At 53.2% G+C, this 21966-nt stretch overlaps 1 protein-coding gene across 5 annotated transcripts in view; it reads left to right on the forward strand.

Moving 5' to 3' along the window:
* Plcb2 (phospholipase C beta 2) overlaps positions 1 to 21481 on the forward strand; it is a 24419-nt gene extending 2938 nt beyond the window's left edge. For 2 of the 5 annotated variants that reach the window (XM_050134344.1, XM_050134343.1), the window contains 31 exons: positions 1997 to 2074; positions 2681 to 2749; positions 3401 to 3541; positions 3677 to 3756; positions 3830 to 3883; positions 3986 to 4061; positions 7569 to 7669; positions 7782 to 7948; positions 8041 to 8187; positions 8305 to 8462; positions 8692 to 8774; positions 9024 to 9108; positions 9781 to 9955; positions 10023 to 10132; positions 10240 to 10336; positions 10962 to 11046; positions 11158 to 11282; positions 11799 to 11953; positions 12474 to 12638; positions 13217 to 13316; positions 13968 to 14072; positions 14227 to 14321; positions 14447 to 14537; positions 14763 to 14807; positions 14935 to 15145; positions 15235 to 15400; positions 15492 to 15568; positions 15657 to 15752; positions 16231 to 16288; positions 16906 to 16992; positions 17348 to 21481. In XM_050134344.1, the coding sequence (XP_049990301.1) occupies positions 1997 to 2074; positions 2681 to 2749; positions 3401 to 3541; positions 3677 to 3756; positions 3830 to 3883; positions 3986 to 4061; positions 7569 to 7669; positions 7782 to 7948; positions 8041 to 8187; positions 8305 to 8462; positions 8692 to 8774; positions 9024 to 9108; positions 9781 to 9955; positions 10023 to 10132; positions 10240 to 10336; positions 10962 to 11046; positions 11158 to 11282; positions 11799 to 11953; positions 12474 to 12638; positions 13217 to 13316; positions 13968 to 14072; positions 14227 to 14321; positions 14447 to 14537; positions 14763 to 14807; positions 14935 to 15145; positions 15235 to 15400; positions 15492 to 15568; positions 15657 to 15752; positions 16231 to 16288; positions 16906 to 16992; positions 17348 to 17551 (3486 nt within the window). In that variant the 3' untranslated portion in view covers positions 17552 to 21481. Of the gene's footprint in view, positions 1 to 1996; positions 2075 to 2680; positions 2750 to 3400; positions 3542 to 3676; positions 3757 to 3829; positions 3884 to 3985; positions 4062 to 7568; positions 7670 to 7781; positions 7949 to 8040; positions 8188 to 8304; positions 8463 to 8691; positions 8775 to 9023; positions 9109 to 9780; positions 9956 to 10022; positions 10133 to 10239; positions 10337 to 10961; positions 11047 to 11157; positions 11283 to 11798; positions 11954 to 12473; positions 12639 to 13216; positions 13317 to 13967; positions 14073 to 14226; positions 14322 to 14446; positions 14538 to 14762; positions 14808 to 14934; positions 15146 to 15234; positions 15401 to 15491; positions 15569 to 15656; positions 15753 to 16230; positions 16289 to 16905; positions 16993 to 17347 lie in introns of those variants that run through there. The other 3 variants (XM_050134346.1, XM_050134345.1, XM_050134347.1) reach the window with 3 other exon arrangements.
* Positions 21482 to 21966: the final 485 nt, after the last annotated feature.

Below are 21966 nucleotides of genomic sequence, written 5' to 3' on the forward strand. Positions count from 1 at the left end.
TCTCAGCTCCCTAGGAAGGCCGATGGTGGGGTTCTCAGCTCCCTAGGAAGGCCGATGGTGGGGTTCTCAGCTCCCTAGGAAGTCCGATGGTGGGGTTCTCAGCTCCCTAGGAAGAGCTGATGGTGGGGTTCTCAGCTCCCTAGGAAGGCCGATGGTGGGGTTCTCAGCTTCCTAGGAAGGCCGATGGTGGGGTCTCAGCTCCCTAGGAAGGCCGATGGTGAGGTTCTCAGATCCCTAGGAAGGCCGATGGTGGGGTTCTCAGCTCCCTAGGAAGGCCAATGGTTGGGTTCTCAGCTCTTTCTTTTATAGGTTCTTCTAAGTGGGACACAGGGAGATGTGGGGGTTCATTCTTGAATACACACTGTCAACGACTGGCTGGAATCTCTAAGCCTGACAGACCTTAAAACTTATTCTTCAAAAGACAAGATCTCCTGAGTCAATTGGAAGTGTGGGGACCATGGGAGAGGGTATAAGAGGAGGGGAGAGGAAGCGAGGGGAGTGGAGAAATATATATAGCTCAATAAAAACAATTTTAAAAAAAGAAAAATTATGAAATGCAAAGCCCCTCCAATAAACATCCAGAAGTTCAATCTAAAAAAAAAAAAAACAAAACAACTTATTCTTCTTCTGGTAATCTTTTCTATGATATTTGGAGAGACCCTCCCCCCTGTCTTGGGGCTCACTTGTTTGAAATCTCACAATGCCTCTGTTCAGGGGACCACTCACAATCACTTCTTCAGTTCCATTACCAGTTTCTTCTCCGTGAAGCACTGGGCCCGTCACCCATCCCTCACCCATGAGTCCACTTTGGGTCCAGCAAATACACCACTTGCTGCCCCAGCAAGTTCTGAGGATGAATTCTTACCCCAGAGGACCGCACCTGGCACTCAGAGGCAGCCCACCTGGCACCTGCTGGGTTTTCCCAGGCTCCTCTATTCCACACAAAAGAGTCTTCAGGTCAGAGAGTGCTGCTCACCTTCCCACAGGAAGGAGAGAACCCAGAACTCACTGTACAGCTTCTCCAAATCAGCCATTTGACAAAATATTTCCCCCATGCACTAACGACCTCTAATGTGGGGACCTTTCTTGTATCATTTTCTTGGCAGACCCCATATTTGGTCTGGTGCATCAGCAGCAATAATCACGGATTCTTGGAATCTTAGATGTAATGTCTTGTTTGTGTCGGCAAAGACTATAAAATAGAAGGTGGCCTATGTACTCTGTGAGGGGAGCGGGAATTCAGAAGGCCAGCTCACTCATCCATTCCTGTACCTGTTCTGCAAACTCCAAATTCAAGGCTCACTGCTCCGGGGTCCTTGAGCTCATAGGGATTTCCCAGGTGTGACTTTACACCTGGGAACCAGTTCCTGACCACACACTCCATATATGAACAACAACACACTTCAGGAAAAGCCTTTTCTGAAGGAGCGAGGTGTGGGCTGGCCTTTGGAGACAGTTCAGACTCTGAGTACTTCACTATGGAGGTGGGAAGGGACTTGGAGTCTCTCTGGGTTCTTTGGATGGGAGGGGTAGGCCGTGCACAAAGTTGGATGGAAGCGCTTCTGAGGAGCAGGTCGTTGCTGGATTGTACAGAGCCTTGGCTGTGCAAACTGGAGTTCTTGGCTCCCACTGGGCCAAGCTTTCTGGGACAGTAGCAAGGAATCTTAGGGAGAGCTTTGGTGGAGTCATGACCCTTGAGAACACGGAGAGACAGAGGCATTGCTGGGGTCCAGAACACGGAGAGATAGAGGCATTGCTGGGGTCCAGAACACGGAGAGATAGAGGTGTTGCTGGGGTCCAGAAAGTGTGCCACCTCTTCTCCACCTATTCTATCTCCTGTCCTCAAGGCCTCCCCTCTACACACCGTTAGCTCAGAGAACGACAGGAAATGTCTTCAAGTTTCTAGGAAGGACACGGTCTCTGTCTGAATCCTTGGCCTGGGCCAGGGAACTTGGCCTGAGATCTCCAAGCAAAGAGCTGACCTTTCTCTCTACAGGAAACTTCAATTGCCTCCCCAGTTATCCTCCGTGTGGATCCCAAGGGCTATTACTTATACTGGACATATCAGAGTAAGGTAAGATTCTACCCAACATGGCCCTCAGCTCTAACTGAACCAGCGAACTCTGCTAGACCCCTGGTGGCATGGGGGGAGGGCATGGATGTAGGGGAGTAGAGAGTGGCCTGGGAGAGAAGCTTCTGGGGCTCTCATGGGCAGGGGAGGGAAGCTGCAGCCATCTGGCTCCGTGGCTGCCTGGGACCTTAGTCCTGAGTTAGTATACTAGCCCTGGAGGGAGTGGGGAAAGACTGGTTGCTGAGCTGAAAGACAATGATGTATGTGTGAGTGGCTCTGGGTCATATCAGAGTCCAGCACTCAGAGGACAGGCTCAGCGGCCAGACAGAAGAACAGAAGAAGGCCTGGGGAATTCCAGGGTGGAAAGATGGTACAGGTTGCAGCTCTTATTCCAGAGAAGGACGGGGTCAAGGAGTAGAAGATCCCCATAAAGGGAGAGAAACAGAGAGCAGGAAGGGAGGGGAGGGACCAGATAGTCTGGAGGTGCCTTGGCGTATAGAGAAGGCAGCAGCTAGGACCCGAAGGTGTGTAAAAGCTCTCGCCACTCCGGTCTTCATTCTCAACTTGATTTTTGGGTCCCCACCCTGTTTTGCTGGGAACTGCTGCCAGGAGATGGAGTTTCTGGATATCACGAGCATCCGGGACACTCGCTTTGGCAAGTTTGCCAAGACACCCAAGGTAAGTGGGCCCAGAAGCTGCTACCAGTCGTACAGGGCAAAGAATATGTCTCTCCTGGGGGTGGGGCGCCCATCTGTGGGACCAGGGGACTGGGTCCTGGGCTGCTGGGCAGCAAGGATTCTAGCCCAGGCCAAGGAAGAACGGTGTGGTGGCTGCTGCTCAGCTTGCCTGGGGACTGCGCATGAGAAGCAGGCACAGTGGAGATGGCAGGGATGGAGGAGGAGCCAATCCCTGTCCCTAACTATGCCCCGCTGTCTGGGAAGTGTTTCTTCTACTCCTTGCTCCCCACTGCTTGGTAACTGCTTTGCCTACATTTTCCTAAAGCTGGTAAGAAGATTGAAGCGATTAACAGTAGGAAGCAGGATTTCCTGAGTTAGGGAGCTGAGAATCTTTCCTCAAACAAAATTCCCAGAATTCCCAGGTCCCACTGTCTTAGCCAATCTCCTCCTCTGGGCCTCCCCTTCCCATGGCAGTTGCTGGAGCCAGGGGCAGGGGGATACTGAGGCCTATGGTTCCCAGTTCCTAGGTTCCAGGGCCATTCTGTCCCAGTGGCCTGCAGTTCAAGTGGCAGATGAGGAGATAAAGGAAAAGACCTGTTGAGCAAGACTAAGAGCCCACCTCTGACCCTTGCTGTGTCCTTGCTTTCCTCAGAGCCAGAAACTCAGGGAGGTCTTCAACATGGACTTCCCAGATAACCACTTCCTGCTGAAAGCCCTCACGGTGGTGTCGGGCCCTGACATGGTGGACCTCACCTTCCACAACTTTGTCTCTTACAAGGAGAACGTGGGCAAGGTGCACTGGCAACACATGGGTAGAGTGTTGGCACTCGGGACAGCCTGGCCCTCCTGCGAGAGTCACCGGCCTGGGCCGAGGGACTCAGGGGCACCTGTGCTCAGGAGTGTGACTTCTGGGCTGTGTGTTCTGCAGGATTGGGCCGAGGATATACTGACTCTCACCAAACACCCGATGACAGCCAATGCTCCCCGCAGCACTTTCCTGGACAAAATGTAAGTACCTGCCTGAGCTCAAGGGGTTGGCTTGCCTGCCCCCAGCCTGAGGGACTGCTGTCTCTCCCTCCAGCCTGGTGAAGCTTAAAATGCAGCTCAATCCGGAAGGAAAGATTCCCGTGAAGAAGTGAGTCTCTTGCGTTTCCCGCTGGCTGCCGCCCAGCTCCCCAGGCCTTCCCTTCCTAGGCAAGACTTCTCTGCTGCCTGGGACTTTTCTTTGCCTCCTCAGTTTTTTCCAGATGTTTCCTGCTGACCGCAAACGCGTAGAAGCTGCCCTCAGTGCTTGTCACCTTGCAAAGGGCAAGGTGAGTAGTTCTCCACCCCCAGTCAATCTCCTAATTCTCGCTCCCACCAGAAAACAACAACAACAATAACAACATGGGCAGGGATAGTGATGGATAGGGAGAGCACCACTATCCCATCAATAGCTCCCATGGCATCACTATCCCGTCCGTCAATAGCTCCCAAAGCCAATTAACCCAGAACCTCTGGCTGCTGACACTAGGCGTAAAGGTGGGAGCAGGGCAGGCGGGTGCAGTGCTGGGTTCAGAGCCGGAAGGCGGGCCTCCAGGAGTGCTAGAGGCAGGGCTGGGGACAGCAGCAGACACTGCAAGTCTTCTAGCCTTGGAATGGGAGTCGGATGGGGTCAAGAGGGACAGGAGACAGACCTTGGGATCTGACAGTTCCAGGAAGGGACCAGCTCTGCAGGATGCTGGGGGAGAGGAGCAGGGCCAAGGGAGGAAGCTGCCAGGGCACAGACTTCAGCTCAATTCAGAAACACATTTCCCACTTCTTTTTAATTAAGCAATTAATTTTTAATTACAAGTCAGAAGCAGGGTCACCCCATGAGATGTCTTATGTGATTTACCAAAAACAGAGCTCTCTGGGTAGACGCGGCCCATGGCCAAGGTTCAAACCTGGCTCTGGGAGTGGTGTTAGTCCTCAAGCCCTTGTCCACCTTGGCCAGCGCCCTTGTGTAATTACAACCCTCACCCTGTGAAACATTTCTCCCTGCAAGAATTGAGGGCAGTAGAAATGAGTGAAACTGAGACTCTAAGCATCTATCCTTATGAGCCACACGAGGAATATTCCCTTAGAGGCCCAGCTTCTACAGCACTGGTGACCCCACACGCGGCCAGTCACCCTGGAGGCAAGGCTGAGGCAGAGGAGAAGGTGGGCTGGACTCCTGAGGTGGTTCTTACAGTTTTTACCGCTTGCCTGAATCTAGTAACACCCACCCATCTTTTTTCCTGAGCCCCCAATCCTAGCTGGGTCCTTCTTGGTCTGCTTCCTGTGTGTCCTTATAGAGGCCACTGACAGCTTCGGAGGCGGAGCTGGGCTGCGGGAGACCCTCACCTCCCGGGCAAGGCTCATGTTGATTTTCCAGTGCGGTTTATTTTGTTTTCTGGAGAAACACAATGAAAAGCACAGGCTCTGTGTGCACTATCCGCCTGCTTCCCTTTTTTATTTCTGCAGATTCTCCATCTCTGGATATTTTCTGTCAAGGGACTTGTACAATCTGTAGTCTTTGGTTGGCCTTTATCCACTCCACACCGTGTTTTTAAGATCTGTCCGCATGGTAGCATCAGCGCTTCTTTATATATATATATATATTACAGTATTATATTCCATGTTGACAGAGACTTGGTTTCTCTCCACTTTGGGGCTATTATAAATAATGCCTCTCTACGCAATTTGTCATGATTTTGCTTTCAGCCTTCTTGGATACACACATTCAGGTGAAATTGCTCCGTTATAGGGCGACTATCTTTACCATTTTAAGGAACTGAAAAACTTATCTAGAGTGGCTGCACCATTTTACTTTCTTACCGGCATTGAATAAGGGTTTCAATCTCCCCGCAGCCCACCAACACCGCTACTGTCCGCCTCTTGTTTATGCTATCCTAATGGGAAAGACATGGTATCTCATTGTGATTTTAATTTGTATTTACTTAATAACCAGCGATGTGTGAACATCTTTTCGTGTACTTTTTGATTGTTTCCACATCTCCTTTGCAGACACATCATTTTAAATTCGTCGTCTATCTGTAATTTAAATTTTTGTAAGCAAGTGTGTTTATGGTGTATGCATGTGTGTATGTGCGTGAGTTTGTACTTGTGTGGAGGTTGAGGTCGACGTCAGGTGTCCTCGAGCACTCTCCATCTTACTTTTTATTTTTGAGACAAGGTTTCTCTGTAGCTTTTTGGTTCCTGTCCTGGAACTAGCTTTTGTAGACCAAGCTGGCCTCGAACTCACGGAGATCCGCCTGCCTCTGCCTCCAGAGTGCTGGGATTAAAGGCGTGCGCCACCACCACCCAGCCATCTTACTTTTTAAAGTTTTATTCATTTTTCAAATTGTGTGTATATGTCTGTGTGAGGATATGTGCCCGGGAGTGCAGCTGCCCTCGGAGGTCAGAGGCACGAGAGCCCTGTAGAGCTGCAATTTCAGGCAGCTGTGAGCCATCTGATGTGGGTGCCTGGAATCGAACTCAGGTCCTCCGGAAGGTCGCTATTGGCTCTTAACCACTTAGCCGCCTCTCCAATTTCCATCTTATTCTTTGAAAGGCATTCATTGGCCCTGGAACTTATGTTTGACTGGCTGGCCATCAGCTTCATGGATCTGCCCATTCTCAGCCCTGGGGCTACAGACCACACAGCACTGAGACCAGTGTTTACCTGCTGCTGGGCATCTGAGTCAGGCCCCCATGCTTGCTCAGCAGGTACTTGAACGGTCAAGCCATCCCCTCAGCCTTTGGGTTGTCTTCTGGTTGTTGAACTGTCACTTAACAGACAATCGGTTTGTAAATATTTTATCTCATTCTGTGGATTATCTGTCCTTCTCTCTTTTCCTCCCAATCTCCCTCCCTTCTTTCCTTTCTTAGCTCAGGCTAGCCTTCAGTTTCTTGATGATATCCTTATAAGCATACATATTTTACATTTTGATGAAGTTGATTTTTATCACTGTGTGTGTGTCTCTTGATTTTCCCAATTACTTGTGTTTTATTTGTTTGTGTGTGTGTGGTTTATGTGTGTGTGGTGTGTGTGTATGTGTGTGGTGTGTGTGCATTTGTGTGTATGCATATGTGTATGTGTGTGGTATGTGTGTATGTGTGAGGGTGGTGTGTATGTATATATGTGTGGTGTGTATGTATATGTGTATGTGTGTGGTATGTGTATGCATATGTGTGTGGTGTGGTGTGTGTGTATGTGGGTGAATGGTGTGTGTATATATGTGTGGTGTGTATGTATATGCGGTGTATGTGCTTATGTATATATTTATATGTGTATATATGTGGTGTGTGTGTGTGCTGGATCTCATGCATATTAGGCTAATACTCTGCTACTGTCGAATTGTTTTATTTTTCCCTCCAGCTCTGTCAGGTTTTTCTTCTCATATTTCAGGGCTCTACTCTCAGGTGCACATTTGTTTATGTCCAAACAGTTTCTTCAGATAATTTGTCCTTCACTTAGGAAGGGAAAAAGAAAAGAAAGCCTGGTACTCGGACAGGAAGGCAGCGCGTCCTTTGCTTAGGACATTTTATCATCTTTAAGTTCATGCTTAGTTCCAATCCCATTCTAGCTACAGAACTAGCTAGCCACTACCCAAAATCATCGCCAAAGCAAGCCAGCTAGCTGGTACTGGCGCCAGACGGCAAGCCCCTTGAGATGTGTGTGCCCTTTGCGATTGCTGCCTGTGTACCTTGAGGACTCTCTCTGACCAGGCCACCTTTCCCAGAGCTAGGGGTAGGTTGTGGTGAGTCTTAGCTCTGAGCAGCTGAGATAAAGGATAACAAGGTGATGGTTCTTCCAGAATGACGCTATCAATCCTGAGGACTTCCCAGAGTCTGTATACAAGAGCTTCCTCATGAGTCTCTGTCCTCGGCCAGAAATTGACGAGATCTTCACTTCTTAGTGAGTTCCTTGGGCTGGGCATGGAGCGGTGTTAAGGAAGGCAGTTCCTCCCTTCCGAGAGAAGAACCTTTAGGTCCAAAGACAACATCTGTGCCCCTCTCCCGGCCTGCAGCCACGCTAAAGCTAAACCCTACATGACCAAGGAGCACCTGACCAAATTCATCAACCAGAAGCAGCGAGACTCTCGCCTCAACTCCTTGCTCTTCCCACCGGCCCGGCCTGAGCAGGTGCAGGCCCTCATCGACAAGTACGAGCCCAGCGGCATCAATGTGCAGAGGGGTGAGGACCGAGGAACCCCTACTTCCTGTAGTCTTATCCCGCCCTGGGAGCCGAGCTGCAGCCGTGACTGCTTGCTGTCCACTGTCTCGCAGGCCAGCTGTCGCCGGAGGGCATGGTCTGGTTTCTCTGTGGCCCAGAGAACAGTATGCTGGACCACAATGCACTGCTGCTCCACCAGGACATGACACAGCCCCTGAATCACTACTTTATCAACTCCTCCCACAACACCTACCTGACAGGTGGGTCCTAGGCTCTGGATTCTCCACAGATGCTTGCTCGCGGGACAGACTGTGAGGTTGTGAGGGGACTAGCCTGGCTGGGAGTGACATCCTCACCCCTTCTCTCTGCCGGCTCAGCTGGCCAGTTTTCAGGCCTCTCCTCGGCTGAGATGTACCGCCAGGTGCTGCTGTCTGGCTGCCGCTGTGTGGAATTAGACTGTTGGAAGGGAAAGCCCCCCGATGAGGAGCCCATCATTACCCATGGCTTCACCATGACCACAGATATCTTGTTCAAGGTGGGTCTTGGGATATGGAGAGCGATTGCAGTGGAAGGGGCCGAGGAGAAGCCTTCTGAAGTTAGGGGAGTGAAGCCGAGGGCAGGGACTCTCTCTGGAAGGCCTCAAGCTGCTTCGAGGCTACAGTGGCTACCTATTTTCACGCCTTTGCTGAAACAGAGGGAGGCACTATGGGGAGGGGCGACACAGGGAGGGGGTGCCCTCTTTACAGAGTTCCTTTTCCCTCCAGGAAGCAATTGAGGCCATCGCAGAGAGTGCCTTTAAGACCTCCCCCTATCCTGTCATCTTGTCATTTGAAAACCACGTGGACTCGTGCGTACCCAGGCCACGTCAGCCTCATTCTCCATCTGCACCGCAGCCTCTTGCCCGAACCCCATCCACACCGTCCCGGGCTCTTTGGTCTCAATACAGCCTCCTTTAGGACTTCAGCTTCTCCTTCCTGTGTCCCTCCCTCCCCTGCTTCCTGGGCCCCTGATCTGAGCCCTGATGGCACAAATGATGGGCAAGAGAATTGGCACTAAGCAACTAACCCCTGCCTTTACTTTTGCTCACTGCTACCAGACCCCGCCAACAGGCTAAGATGGCAGAGTACTGCAGGACCATGTTTGGAGACACCCTACTCACGGAACCCCTGGAAAAATTTCCTGTGAGTGCAGTCTTGAGAGGGGGCATCTGAACCTGGGGAAAGGTGGAACTGGGTCAGGACGGGAGAGACACTTGAATTTCTTTGGTTGGATTGTGAGTCTGGGCTCCTGTCACCTACCATGTGTCAGAGAGTATGCTAGAATTAAGGGTCTCCTAGTGCTGGCTTTTATCAAGAAGTGCCCGAGGCAGGAAAATCTCAAGTTTCATGCCATTTGGGGCTGCATAGTGAGACCCTACCTAAAACAAACAAACAAACCAAACAAGACAAAATAAAACAAAGCCGAGCTCTCCCGTCGCTGCCCAGGTTTCTGACCCTCTTTCATGAGGAGATGGACAAGCGTCCAGGCCAATGATAGCCAGCGGTTGCTATGGGAAACAGTGCTCCAGAGTTAGGGGATCAGGGAAGACTTCCTGGAGGGATGTGATGGTTAGACGAAATCTGGAAGCTGACAAAGGCTCAGTGAGCATGAGGAAAGCACATTCTAGTCAGAAGGAACGGGTAAAAGAGACATGACTGCCAAGGAACGGGTCATTTTGGTCAAGTGGGAATTCAGGACCCGAGAATGGTGGGAAGTGAGCCAACAGACAGGTCCACACCAGAGGGACACAGTTTGGAGTAGCGAGCACACACCACAAAAGAGGCAATGGTGCCCACCCTTTCCCCTTTCCACAGCTGAAACCTGGCATCCCTCTGCCCAGCCCTGAGGACCTCCGGGGCAAGATTCTCATTAAGAATAAGAAGAACCAGTTTTCTGGTCCAGCATCCCCTAGCTCCCCTGATGAGCAGAAGCCTAGTGGGGAGGCTGAGGGCAATAGCCCATCTAGTGTCCCCATAGAGGACGACACAGGTGCGTGAGTTACAAGGATAAGGTGGGGTTTGGGGAGAGTCAGCACTAACAGAACTGTGTGTGGCAGTGTGGACCGGTGAGGACCGGACTGAGGCAGAGGAGGAGGTGGACGAGGAGGAAGAGGAAGAGTCAGGAAGCCTGGACGAAGAAGAGATAAAGAAGATGCAGTCGGATGAGGTGTGTGGGGACAGTCCCTCTGCCGTCTCCACTGTGATGCTCTCCAGTGGGCATGGACTGCAGTCTGGGCGCCACCACTCAGAGTCATGCCCCCGCTTGATCTCTAGGGCACAGCAGGCTTGGAGGTGACAGCTTATGAGGAAATGTCCAGCCTGGTCAATTACATCCAGCCCACCAAGTTCATCTCCTTTGAGTTCTCTTCACGTACGTATGTGAGTACAGGAAAATGGGGGAGAGAAGGCAGGCTGGGATCAGGCAAGGGCTGCCCTCCCTCATTCAAGAGTGGCCTGGTGAGTGGGAGGAAAAAAAGGGGGACCTGCCCCCTCCTTGCACTAAGGTCCTTGTCTATAAACACTCAGTGGAGGAGTCAGACAAAGGGCTTGTTTAAGTGGCAATGGCTCCCAGCATCGGACTGAAGAACTTGGCAGCAGATGGAATGTTCTGGAGTGTGTCAGTGACAGGCAGGTCGTTATGACAGGCCACCTTAGCCAGGCCTGTCTGGGGCTTCTGGAGTTTTCTAAAGTTTTGCAGTTCCCAGGACTAATTATACCAAATGCTGCCCCAAGTCTAGGAGCCCCAGTGCTGGAGGTAAGAGTTCCTGGGAGGGCACACCTTTAATCCTAACACTGGGGAGACAGAGGCAGGTGGATCTCTGAATCAGAAACTACACACTGAGTTTCAGAACAGCTGGGACTCTATATAGAGAAACCGTGTCCAGAGAGGGAGGGGAAAGAGAGAGAGAGAGAGAGAGAGAGAGAGAGAGAGAGAGAGAGAGAGAGAGAGAGAGAGGGAACAGCCTAATGTGGACCTTCCCTCCTCCCTGGAACAGAGAAGAACAGAAGTTACGTCATCTCTTCCTTCACGGAGCTCAAGGCCTATGAGCTGCTCTCCAAGGCCTCGATGCAGTTTGTGGAGTATCCTTGAGGCTTCACCAGCCAAGGTCCCTGGTGGGATGGGGCTTGCGGGGCGGGCCTGGGGTCCTGCTTGTGCAAGTGGCCTTGGCCAGATCCTATACTCAGCAACAGCTACAATAAACGCCAGATGAGCCGAGTGTACCCCAAGGGTACACGCATGGACTCTTCCAACTACATGCCCCAGATGTTCTGGAATGCTGGGTGCCAGATGGTTGCCCTCAATTTCCAAACAATGGGTAAGAGCCCTCCTAGACTCAGAGAACCTCCCGAGGCCCTGCCTAGCCCATCTTTATCCCTTCCCTGGGGGATCTTTGACGCATACCGGTATGGTGTCTGGGTAGGCTCTTGGAGCTTGCTGTGGTATGCGAGCATTTTGGGGAGGGGAGCATTCCCTCATGCCTGGTCAGCTGTTCATCTATCAGAACATACACAAGAACATACAACCAAGGCCGGCACGGGTTCTAGCTGCTCTGTTTGGCTGTGTTTCTGGAAACACCTGTGCCAGCCATCCCAGGTCCACTGCAAGTTTGTAGCCCAGTCATGCCGTTGCTCCTTGCTGACCCTAGGCTGAGGACTCCCCTCCTGAGAGGCTAGATACCCCCAAGGACCTGGGATGGGACATGAGAAAGTCTCACCCTCGTGATCTACCCAAATGTCCCCATTCCCAAGGCAAGCAAGGCTTGAAAGCATTGGAAAGAGCCTGAGAGTGGATCCAGGCTCCACCTCCTCACTGTGCCCTCTCATACCCCCAGACCTGCCAATGCAGCAGAACATGGCACTGTTTGAGTTCAACGGACAGAGTGGATACCTCCTGAAGCATGAGTTCATGCGCAGGCTGGACAAGCAGTTCAACCCCTTCTCGGTGGACCGCATTGATGTGGTGGTAGCCACCACCCTTTCCATTACGGCAAGGCCCAGGGCTGACCAGCGGCCGGGAGGGCTGGGCTCTGGAGAAGGAAAGCCTAGAAGCCCACCCCTCTGCCCCAACCCCCTTCCCTGATATCCTGAAGACTCCAGCCCCAGCCAGTTCGTGCAGTAGCAAGTTGCCTTGGAAACTGCCTCCTCCTCAACACTGGAGTCTGCCTCTTGGTCCCCATGGAAACCAAGGGAAGGGCTGAGGCTCCAGTGGGGGGAGGGGAGAGGGACTGGTCCATGCTGGGCAGCAGGAGCCCAGGCTCCAAACCAGGGGGGAAATGTTCCGTTGCTCCCTTCTTGTCTGAGTTGGCCCACCTCTCCCCTGAGTGCCAGAAGCACCCAGGTCCTTAAAGCTTGGCTGTCAGTCTTGAGTCACACAGCTTCTATTTGATGGCCAGGGCTGAAAGGGGACTTTCTTAATACCCACAATAGGTACTTAGTCCTGTCTTTGTATTAGGAACCAACCTAAGCGGGGTACCTAATGCTGGCCTCCCCTGGGTCCTCACCCTTAGGTGATCTCTGGGCAGTTCCTGTCAGAGCGCAGTGTTCGTACCTATGTGGAAGTGGAAATATTTGGCCTCCCAGGGGACCCCAAGAGGCGCTATCGCACCAAGCTGTCACCTACTACTAACTCCATCAATCCTGTCTGGAAAGAGGAGCCCTTTGTCTTTGAGAAGGTGCTGGGGAGGGAGTTGGCATTGGAGCTTGTCCCTAGTTCTCGGCCTTTGCTTACAGATAAGGGAGAGGGGCTCCTGACCCACCATTTCCTCTCTCTGTCCCTCCTCTATGGCTTTCTGACTTTCAGATGTCCCAAACTCAAGTTCGAGGTGTGTGTGTGTGTGTGTGTGTGTGTGTGTGCACGTGCGCATGTGCGCGCATACATGCACGAGCACGCATGTCTGCTGGGGGGAGAGTGTGTACTCATTAGGATTAGGGATGGAAACATGAACTCCCTACCCAGTGTAAGGGGATGATGAGGTTCTTTTGTCTGCTTGGACACTGGTTGGCAAAGCTGCCAAGGGCTATTTGCATGGGGCTCACTGTCCTGGGCTGCATATCGAGCCCTTTTCCCTGTGTGAGCCTGGCACAAAGTGTAAGATGCCTGTTATAGGGCATGGCTTCCGCCTATCCTCACCGTTCTGGTAAAGCTGCCAGGTTCTCATCCTGGCAGAGAGACTTCTGGAGACAGCAGCGAAGGGAAGCTAGGCTCCCCTGTGTCCACTCCTCAGCCTCTCCTGTCATAAATTACCTCTAGATCTTGCTGCCTGAACTGGCCTCCCTTAGAATAGCTGTGATGGAAGAAGGGAACAGATTTCTTGGACACCGAATCATCCCTATCAATGCCTTGCGTTCTGGTAAGGAATGGACCTCTTAACGACCTGCCGAGACTCTGAGACGAGACCAGTATCCTGTTTAGAGGTTGGGGCCGGGGGGCTTCAGGCAGGGTCTCTGTGGCCTCACCATCTTGTCTAAGGAGTGGGATAGGAATGCTTTCTCCAGGAACCTGACCCGTGGGAACTCTGCCCACCTAACAGAATGCCCAAGCTTTTTTGGAGCCACTGTTACAGATTCCTGAGCAGCTGGCATCCACGGGCACTTAGAATGTGTGAGAGGAGCTGAGGAGGTGGCTCAGCAGGTAGAGGCACTTGCTGCTAAGCCTGATGATCTGAGTTTGACCCTGGGCCCCACATGGTGAAAGGAGAGAGCCTGTTCCCACAAGCTGTCCTCTGACCTCTGCACGTGCCTGTGCTTGCGTGTGCGCACACACAGTAAATACATTAATAAAAACGTGTGAGGAGCTTACAACACATTCTCGTAATAAACACACGAGGCAGATGGATGAGAACCCAGAGAGTTAGCCTAACCCGCCCAAAGTCACACCATAGGGAAGCATCGCCTTAGGCTTAGGACCCTGGCGTTTGACTCTAAAGCCAGACATCCTAAGTGCTGTTTGTGTGCAGTCCTGGGCAGACTTATGGCTGCCACCCCCTCGTCCTGTTCAATAGGATACCACCACTTGTGCCTGCGCAGTGAGAGCAACATGCCTCTTACCATGCCCGCCCTCTTTGTCTTCCTGGAGATGAAGGACTATGTGCCCGACACATGGGCAGGTAGGAGACCTGTGGCGTGCCAGGGGCCCCACACTGTCCATTCGCTCTCCCTTTATTAAGCCAGTATCTCACAGGGAACAAGAAAGGGTGGTAGGCAGATCTTTCTAGGTTCAGCTTCATATGTACCAGGCTGGTCGTGTCCTGTGCTTCCCAGATCTGACTGTGGCTCTCGCCAACCCCATCAAGTACTTCAATGCCCACGATAAGAAGTCTATGAAGCTCAAGGAGGTGACAGGAAGTCTGCCTGAGGTCTGCGTTACCTAGACTACTGCCAAAAGCCTCCATGAGCTGTGGGGATAAGTGGGGAGGGGTGAGTGGGGAGGGGCAGCATCCCCTGCTCAGGGAGAGGGGTGTTAGAGTCACCTTTCTGACAGGCTGTCTTCACCCAGAAGCCCTTCTCATCCGTGATTCCTGTTGCCAGACAGTCCAATGGGGCTTCAGTCCTGGCCGGCAACGGGTCGACAGGTAGGTAGTTCCGGGTCCACCTGCCTGGTGGATAGCTCTCCACCTCTCCCACCGCACTCATAGTCTCCCAGGGACTAACGTTTTCATCTGGAGAGGGAAGATCCAGGTCTGGAGCCTCAGCACTAGAAAGGGGTGGTTGCAGAGGGCGCAAACTGCAAGCCTGCAGGAACCAAACGGAGGTGCCTTGTCCAAGGCACCTGACAGTCCGGTCCTGCACTCTTACAGCACCTGGGGCCAAGGCCAAGGAGGAAGCTACCAAAGAAGTGGCAGGTAAGGCCAGCTGAGCTCTGTGATCTTGGGATAGGATCTGGGAGGTGGGCCTGGAACCTTGCAGGTGGGGCAGGAGGGCAGGGAGGAAGCTCTGGGCAGCTCGACGCCATAGCTACGTACTTTTCAGAGCCACAGACAGCCAGCTTGGAGGAGCTGCAGGAACTAAAGGGCGTGGTGAAGTTGCAGCGGAGACATGAGAAGGAGCTTCGAGAGTTGGAGCGGCGTGGAGCCCGGCGCTGGGAGGAGCTGCTGCAGCGTGGCACCGCACAGCTGGCGGAACTTGGTGCTCCAGGAGCTGCCTGCAAGATCCGCCCGGGCAAGGGTTCCCGCAAGAAGAGGTAAAGGATTCAACGGTGTTCTAACCCCGCCCCCCCCCCCTCGAGTATTGGCTCCTGGTTCAGGGCCTGTTCCCACGTGTTTTTCACAGGATCCAGCCTTGTGAGGAGACTGTCGTGGTGGCGCCTAGCGAGCTTCCCGAGGCTGCGGACCCGCGCGTGCAGGAACTGAAGGACAGGCTGGAGCAGGAGCTGCAGCAGCAGGCCGAGGAGCAGTACCGCTCCGTCCTCAAGCGCAAGGAACAGCACGTGACCGAGGTGTGGGCCGCGGCGGCGGCGGAAGCAACCGACCCCACCCCTTCTGCACTGTCAAAGGCTTCTCACTAAACCCGTCCTTCCTCCTGCACAGCAAATCGCCAAGATGATGGAGCTAGCCAGAGAGAAACAGGCTGCTGAACTCAAGACCTTCAAGGAGACCTCAGAACTGTGAGACTGCCTCCAATGTCTGCCTGTTCCTCCCTCCTGGCAAAGGCTGCAGCTCACAGAATATCTCCTTCTCTCTGTCTCCCTGCAGTGACACCAAAGAGGTGAAGAAAAGACTGGAGGCCAAGAGGCTGGAACGGATCCAGGCCATGACCAAAGTCACCACAGACAAGGCGGCCCAAGAGAGGTAAACCCTGAAGGAGGGGCCCAGCTGAGCAGCTCCTCCTCCAGCTGGAAGGGGGTCTCCCTACAAGGGATCCTAACTTGCTTCCCACAGATCTGCCTCTCTCTTGGCCCTTAACAAGTTGGTGGGTCCCCCTGCTGTATCTCTGTGTCTCCCTTGAGCAAAACACAGATGCCAACGCTGCTTAAGCTGAGAGAAGGGAAACCGTGGGCAAAGAGGGGAGATGACACCTGGGGACAGCAGCCTGTCTACTTAGGCGTCTGTGCTCCTGACCTGTGTGCACTCTGGAGGCCTTTAAGTCAGTGTGTTTTAGGGAGGAAGTAGGTAGGCCCCAGGGCTCCCAGTACCAGCCCCTCCATCTTCCATGCTGGTCTCTCTGCTTGTTGCTCCTTCAAGGATCGAGTTCTTATTTGTCGAACCCTTGGGGCTCTGCCCCTCCCCCCAGGAGGGTCCCTATATAAAATTCCAATTATATCAACAGGCTCAAGAGAGAGATTAACAGCTCCCACATCCAGGAAGTGGTACAGGCTATCAAGCAGGTATGTAGGGCTGTATCCTTCCCAGATACTCTCCGCATAGGTGTGTGTGGCTATGTGGGTGTCCTTCCTTGGAGCCCTTATGGCTTGTTGTCCAGAAGCGTCCATGCAGCTAGGAATGGGAGGAAGTCCTCTGAGGTCCTGGCCTGTATATACAGGCTGGGGTGCCAGTCTGAAGGGAACTGTCTGGAAAACATGAGTTAGCCAGTCATGGAAGAATGAGATTGGATGGGGTGGGTGAGGAAGGCTTCCTGAGGTGCCGTGGAATGGAAAGAGGAAGGGCAGCTCTGTTAGAAGGGACCTCATGCTCCTTCCCTGGGCATCGCTGACCGCAGGAACAGGCCTTGCACCTCCTGTGGCCTGACCTTGTGCCCAGTGCGATGTAGGCCTTGTACCTCTTGTGGCCTGATCTTGTGTCCGGCACGGTGTATGCCAAGTGCCTCCTGTGATTGTTGCATGTAATCCTTCTCAGTCCCTGGAGCCAAGTACTATTACGTCATTTTACAAATTGAGAAAAAAAAAAAAACCCTGCCCAGAGGTTAAGGAATTTATCCCGAGTCTCACTGCTGGCTAGCTGAGATAAGAACTGGCTTCCAACCTAGCCTTTCACCCCTACCCAGATGACAGAGACCCTGGAGCGGCACCAGGAAAAGCTGGAAGGGAAGCAGACGGCCTGCCTGGAGAGGATCCGGGAGCTGGAAAAGCAGGTGAGAAGAGGATCCCTGTCCTGGCCCCAGTGGAACCCAATGAGCTCTAGGGTAGGATGGGGCCCAACCCCAGTAGCTCTGGGCAGGAGGTGAGGGAAGGGGACCATCACATCTGACCAGTGGGTCACAGGCAGGTTCTCATGGAGTCCCGGGGCCCTTTCAAATGAGATATCTGTATGGGTTTCTTTGCTTGATCTTTCTCCTGGGAGGTTCTCTGATGGGCTTCACTACTCCCATCTGCTCCAGTCTCTCGGGAGCTCTGAGTAGACTAAGCATCTTAGTGCTCCATAGGGTTGGGGGTGGGGTGGGCAGGACCCCTTCCTGGCCTAAGTAGTGGCCCCTACTCTTTCTTCAGTTCCAGGAGGAGGCGCTGGCCGAGTACGAGGCCAGGATGAAGGGCCTGGAGACTGAAGTAAAGGAATCAGTGAGGGCCTGCTTCAAGGCCTGCTTCCCCTCTGAAACAGAGGACCAGCCTGAGAGGGCCTGTGAGGCCTCCAAGGAGTTGTGTCCACAGGAACCACTCATGAACAAAGCAGACACCCAGGAGAGCCGCCTCTGATGCCACCACCTCACTCAGACATTTTAGCAAGGATGTCCACACCCTTCTCTGAAACATGGTTCTATTCCTTTGAAGAAAAGGACCCTAATTAATACTCAGGGGGCCATGGGAACCTGTGGCTACCATGGATGCTGCAGCCCCCTTCTCATCCAGATGAAGGCAGGAAGAACAGACCACCAGGACAAAGAGCCCACTTGGAAGCCAAGTCTTTTTCTAAGGTGGCTTTTTCTGTCCATCCCACCCATAGTGCTATGTACCCATTGAAGGCCAAGAAGTCTGGGCCAAGAGAGAAAGAATTGGATCCTAGTGTACCGCCAATCACTCCCCGCCTGGAGCTCATTTTCCTTTCCTGGAGGCGTGGCTTTACTCTCTGGAGTCTTTACTCTTGGACCTGTGGCTCCAGCAGAATCCAATCCAAGCCTCCTGCCTTGATGTAGCACCCTGCACAGGCTTCTAGGCCACATCTCGGGCCTGTCTTGAGAGCAGAGTGTTGCCAGCTCCTGAAGGCCGAGGCTGGCGCTGCCTCGAAGCTCTCTGGGGGTGGCTACTTCCAGGGTGGCAGCAAAAGCCCCTGCCCGCACCTCCTGCCTATGACAGCTCCTCAGCTGCTCAAACACTGGAGTGACGAAGGAGACTCTAGCTTCTCGGGTGCTCTCTCTCCCACCTCTGATCCTGGGTCCACCCTTTTTTCTGGGTCTCAGTCTGGCACTTCCATTCCGGCACCCCACCCCTATCAGGTGGGTTGTTTGAGGGGTTCATCATCATTTCCTTTCCTGGATTGATGTGGTTTATTTATTTTTCTCCTTCCTCTGCCTACCAAAGACCCCTGACCTGAAATTTCCTGCCTTAGGCTGGCCTCTGTTCTCCCTTAGGAGAAGTAGGCAGGGGAGTGGAAGGCCTTTTGGAATGAAGCTGGGTGAAAGGGGATGGGGGTGGGTCCCTCAGGAGCCTTCTAGGGCCCTGTACAATGGCCTTGCCTCTGGCTTTAAACAGGAGTTGCTTCCCCATCTGCTGGCCCTGCTGCCAGAACCATTGGGGGATGATGTCACTTCCCCCTTCTCTGCTCTCACACAGATGCGGCCCTTCCTTGTCTCTACTCTCAGGGCCGGAGCAGAAGACACCTGTACAAAAGTGCACCCCACCCTCTTCGTAACCCCAAACCATTAGGCTGTCTGGGCCTCTTTAAGAAGAGTGAACACATGCTCACAGTGGGGGGGATCTGCTGTTGCTGTGGTTGACTCCAGCTCTTGCTGAAGGCAGGGCTGTGGCCACTATTCACAACACCTACAGCTCCATCCCAAATCCCAGATGGGACTGGTAGGGTGGGGTGATTCTGGGAAGAGGTTGTTTTCTTATCAGAGAGTTACAACAGGTGTCATTAACTGTGAGCACCTGTGCCTTTGGAAAATGAACAGGGACGCCCTCCCCCGTCCCTCTCAGGGCCTGACCTCAGGGGTCCCTACCAGTCCCTGACTACAGGGCAAAGTTAAAGCGTGTTCATTTATACTGCTAAAGCCTGGCATCTGCCGGCCAGCCTCCCTGTTGTAGCCACATTGGATACCCCCAGGGTGGCATCTACACCCCAGAGCAATGCCCTGACCTCAACCCACGGCCAGAAGTCTTATTTTTTTTCCCCATTTCCGTCTACCTCCTGGGGTTAGAACTCTGTGGGGGTGAGGATCCAGACTGAGGGGACCTCAGCGAGTCAGGTCCATGGGTATCCATCACAGCCAGCATAGCCCACTGGGCAACAGCCACAGTCACTACCCATGACACCACAGGTTCCTCTTGCCAGGCCAGGGTTGAACTGAGCAGCCCAGGAATGGGAAGGGAGTACATTCCTGCCTTCTGAAGCGTCCTCTGAATGACTTCTCAAGCAGTCTGGATACCCACTTGCCTGTTTTCAGTCTGATGCCAAAAGGGCTGCTTCCCCCCCCCCCCCGGGGCTGTCTTTAGGACCTGGGGAGAAGTTATTCTCTGGCCACGGGGGAACGTGCAGAGGAAGAGTTGATGCTCTCCCTTGGGCACTGGGCGCTGGGCAGGTGAAAGCCACCTGGGTTCCATCCCTGTTGTGCCATAAGGCCAGGGCCAGGTTCCCTCTTCATCATGATTCCCATTTACCTTTTGCATGGAGAAGGGTCCTCACCCCTTAGCAGTCCCGTGGCTGACTCAGTACCAGATCCTCTGCTGACTCACACCCCCTACCCCCCCCCAGCTCTCTGCAGCTCCCAGGCACGTGCCACTAGGCTCAACCCCGAGGAGCGAGCTGGCGCAATGTGACAGGGTGAGGGGGCTGCTGACACTTGAGGGGGAAAGGAGGGGGCGGGGAGGGGCAGTTACAGACAGACAGACTTGCAGTCTGAGGCACCTCTGGGAGGAAGCCCTTTTGCCAGCCTGGGGCCTGCAGGGGGAGAAGCTGGGCAGGTGGGAGGGGAGGAATGTGAAGTGCCTGCCTGCCCCCTGCCAGCGCCGCTCCTTCCCCTGTCAGCCTTCAGCTCCCTAAGCGACAGCTTCTAATTCCGGCTGTCGGTGCCGCTGTGCTCCAGTGACGTCTCAGAACACAGTGAGCCGAGGGAAGAAAGTCAGAGCAGGGGCTGTGGGGCCTGAGGCCGGGGATGGCTGCTCTCTGGGAAGTCAGCACAGTCAGAGCGAGGCTCTGAGGGGACTGGATCAACTATCTCTCCCCCTCCTCCCTGCCACAGGCGACAGAAGTCCACTGGGAGGAAGGACTTGGCCAACGCCCTCATCTGGGTTTTTGCTGCTTTTCTCCTCCTAGTGGTTCACAGTCTAATCTTTCTCCTGATCTCGGAGGCGGACAGAAGGGAAGAAAGTGTTTTCTTCCGTGACACAGACAGGGGAAACTGAGTCCAAAAGGGATAAAAAGCCTTCCTTCTGTGGGTAAAGAGGGAGGTGGTGGCGCACGCCTTTAATCCCAGCACTCGGGAGGCAGAGGCAGGCGGATCTCTGGGAGTTCGAGACCAGCCTGGTCTACAAGAGCTAGTTCCAGGACAGGCTCCAAAACGATATAGAAACCCTGTCTCAAAAAACAAAAAACAAAAAAAAGAGGGAGGAGGTCCCTGTTCCCTTTCTGGCCCCACCTGGTCGTAGGTAGGGCCGACTACCCTCTAGGGATGCTGTCTGGAACACTGGCTCCTGGGCCTTGAGTGGAGCGGGCTGAGCTCTCAGTCTTCACTTCCTCTTACAGATGAGGATCTGCAGGCCCGGAGTGACACACTGCTAGTACACGCCACAGGCTGAGACCTAGCTCTCCTGCCAAGAAGTGCGTGGGGGCTCATTTCACAGGGTGTGCAGTTCGCACATGCTCCCCAAAGGGCAAAGGAGAGTGTGAGTCCCTGTTCTACAATCTAGCCCAGGGTGGGCATCCCTGGAGTTGGGAGCTCTGGAAAGCACAGGGGCTCCCGGGGTGGGGGGCTTCTATCCTTTCTCCAGCAGCAAGAGTCCTCCTTAGAATCCTGTGCCTCAGGAGTCTCCTACAAAGCATATTTATTCCCGCCCTGCCCAAGCTGGGGACCCCTCAGTTCTTCACTGAGTCTCTTGTCCCTTACAGCATAGGACCCCTAAACACAACCCTCAACACTGTTCTCTGCCGTTGTCCCTGTCTGGTGCCCTTGTCTCTGTAACCCCTCTGTTTGGACTATCTTCCTATTGCTTAGTAGCCCAACATCGCTCGTCCTTGGAGGCCCAACCACCTCAGCTGCTGTCTTCAGAAGACCCCAGTTCCCTCTCTCCCATAATCCTACTCTTCCTTCTGCTGGCTGCCTGAGTTTTGTATTTGGCAGGTGTAGTCAGTCCTTGGGTAACACCCTCCCCTTGTCATATCCTGGGGTTTGTCTTCCTGACTGAGAATGCGAATCTCATTCATTCAGGATCCAGTTTGTGCATCTGTATTTCCTGTTGCTGGAAACACAACGATGGGTTCATGACGTCTATAAATTTAGTAGTTGACTCAGTAGTCCACTTTTTCTTTCTTTCTTTTCTTTTCCCTTTTTTTTTTTTTTTTTTTTTTTTTTTTGAGACGGGGTCTCATGTAGCGGAGGATGATCTGGGACTTCTGCTCCTGCCTCTCCCTCTCAAGTGCTGGGGTTACAGGTGCAGTACCAATAAGTTTGTGTATATTGGACAAATACTCTACCAGCTGCAAAAATCCCTAGCCCTTCGCTTACTCTGCAATTAAATTCCATTCCAGCTATCCTCACACCCTCTGGACCTAGGAAGTTATGAGGCACTCATTGTAAGACATCTCATCTGAGTACTGCCCCCCCCCAAAGCCAAGCAGCTGGTTCTCCAAAGGAAGAGGGTATTCAGTGGCTTTATATTGTTGATTGAAAATGGAACTCAGGCTTACCCCCTTTTTTTAGGGGTCAGGCCTAAAGTTCTGTGGCCTAGAGATGATT

Source organism: Alexandromys fortis, unplaced genomic scaffold (assembly GCF_014885135.2).
Source record: "Alexandromys fortis isolate MF-2015 unplaced genomic scaffold, M_Fortis_MF-2015_v1.1 scaffold_6, whole genome shotgun sequence".
NCBI lineage: Eukaryota > Metazoa > Chordata > Mammalia > Rodentia > Cricetidae > Alexandromys > Alexandromys fortis.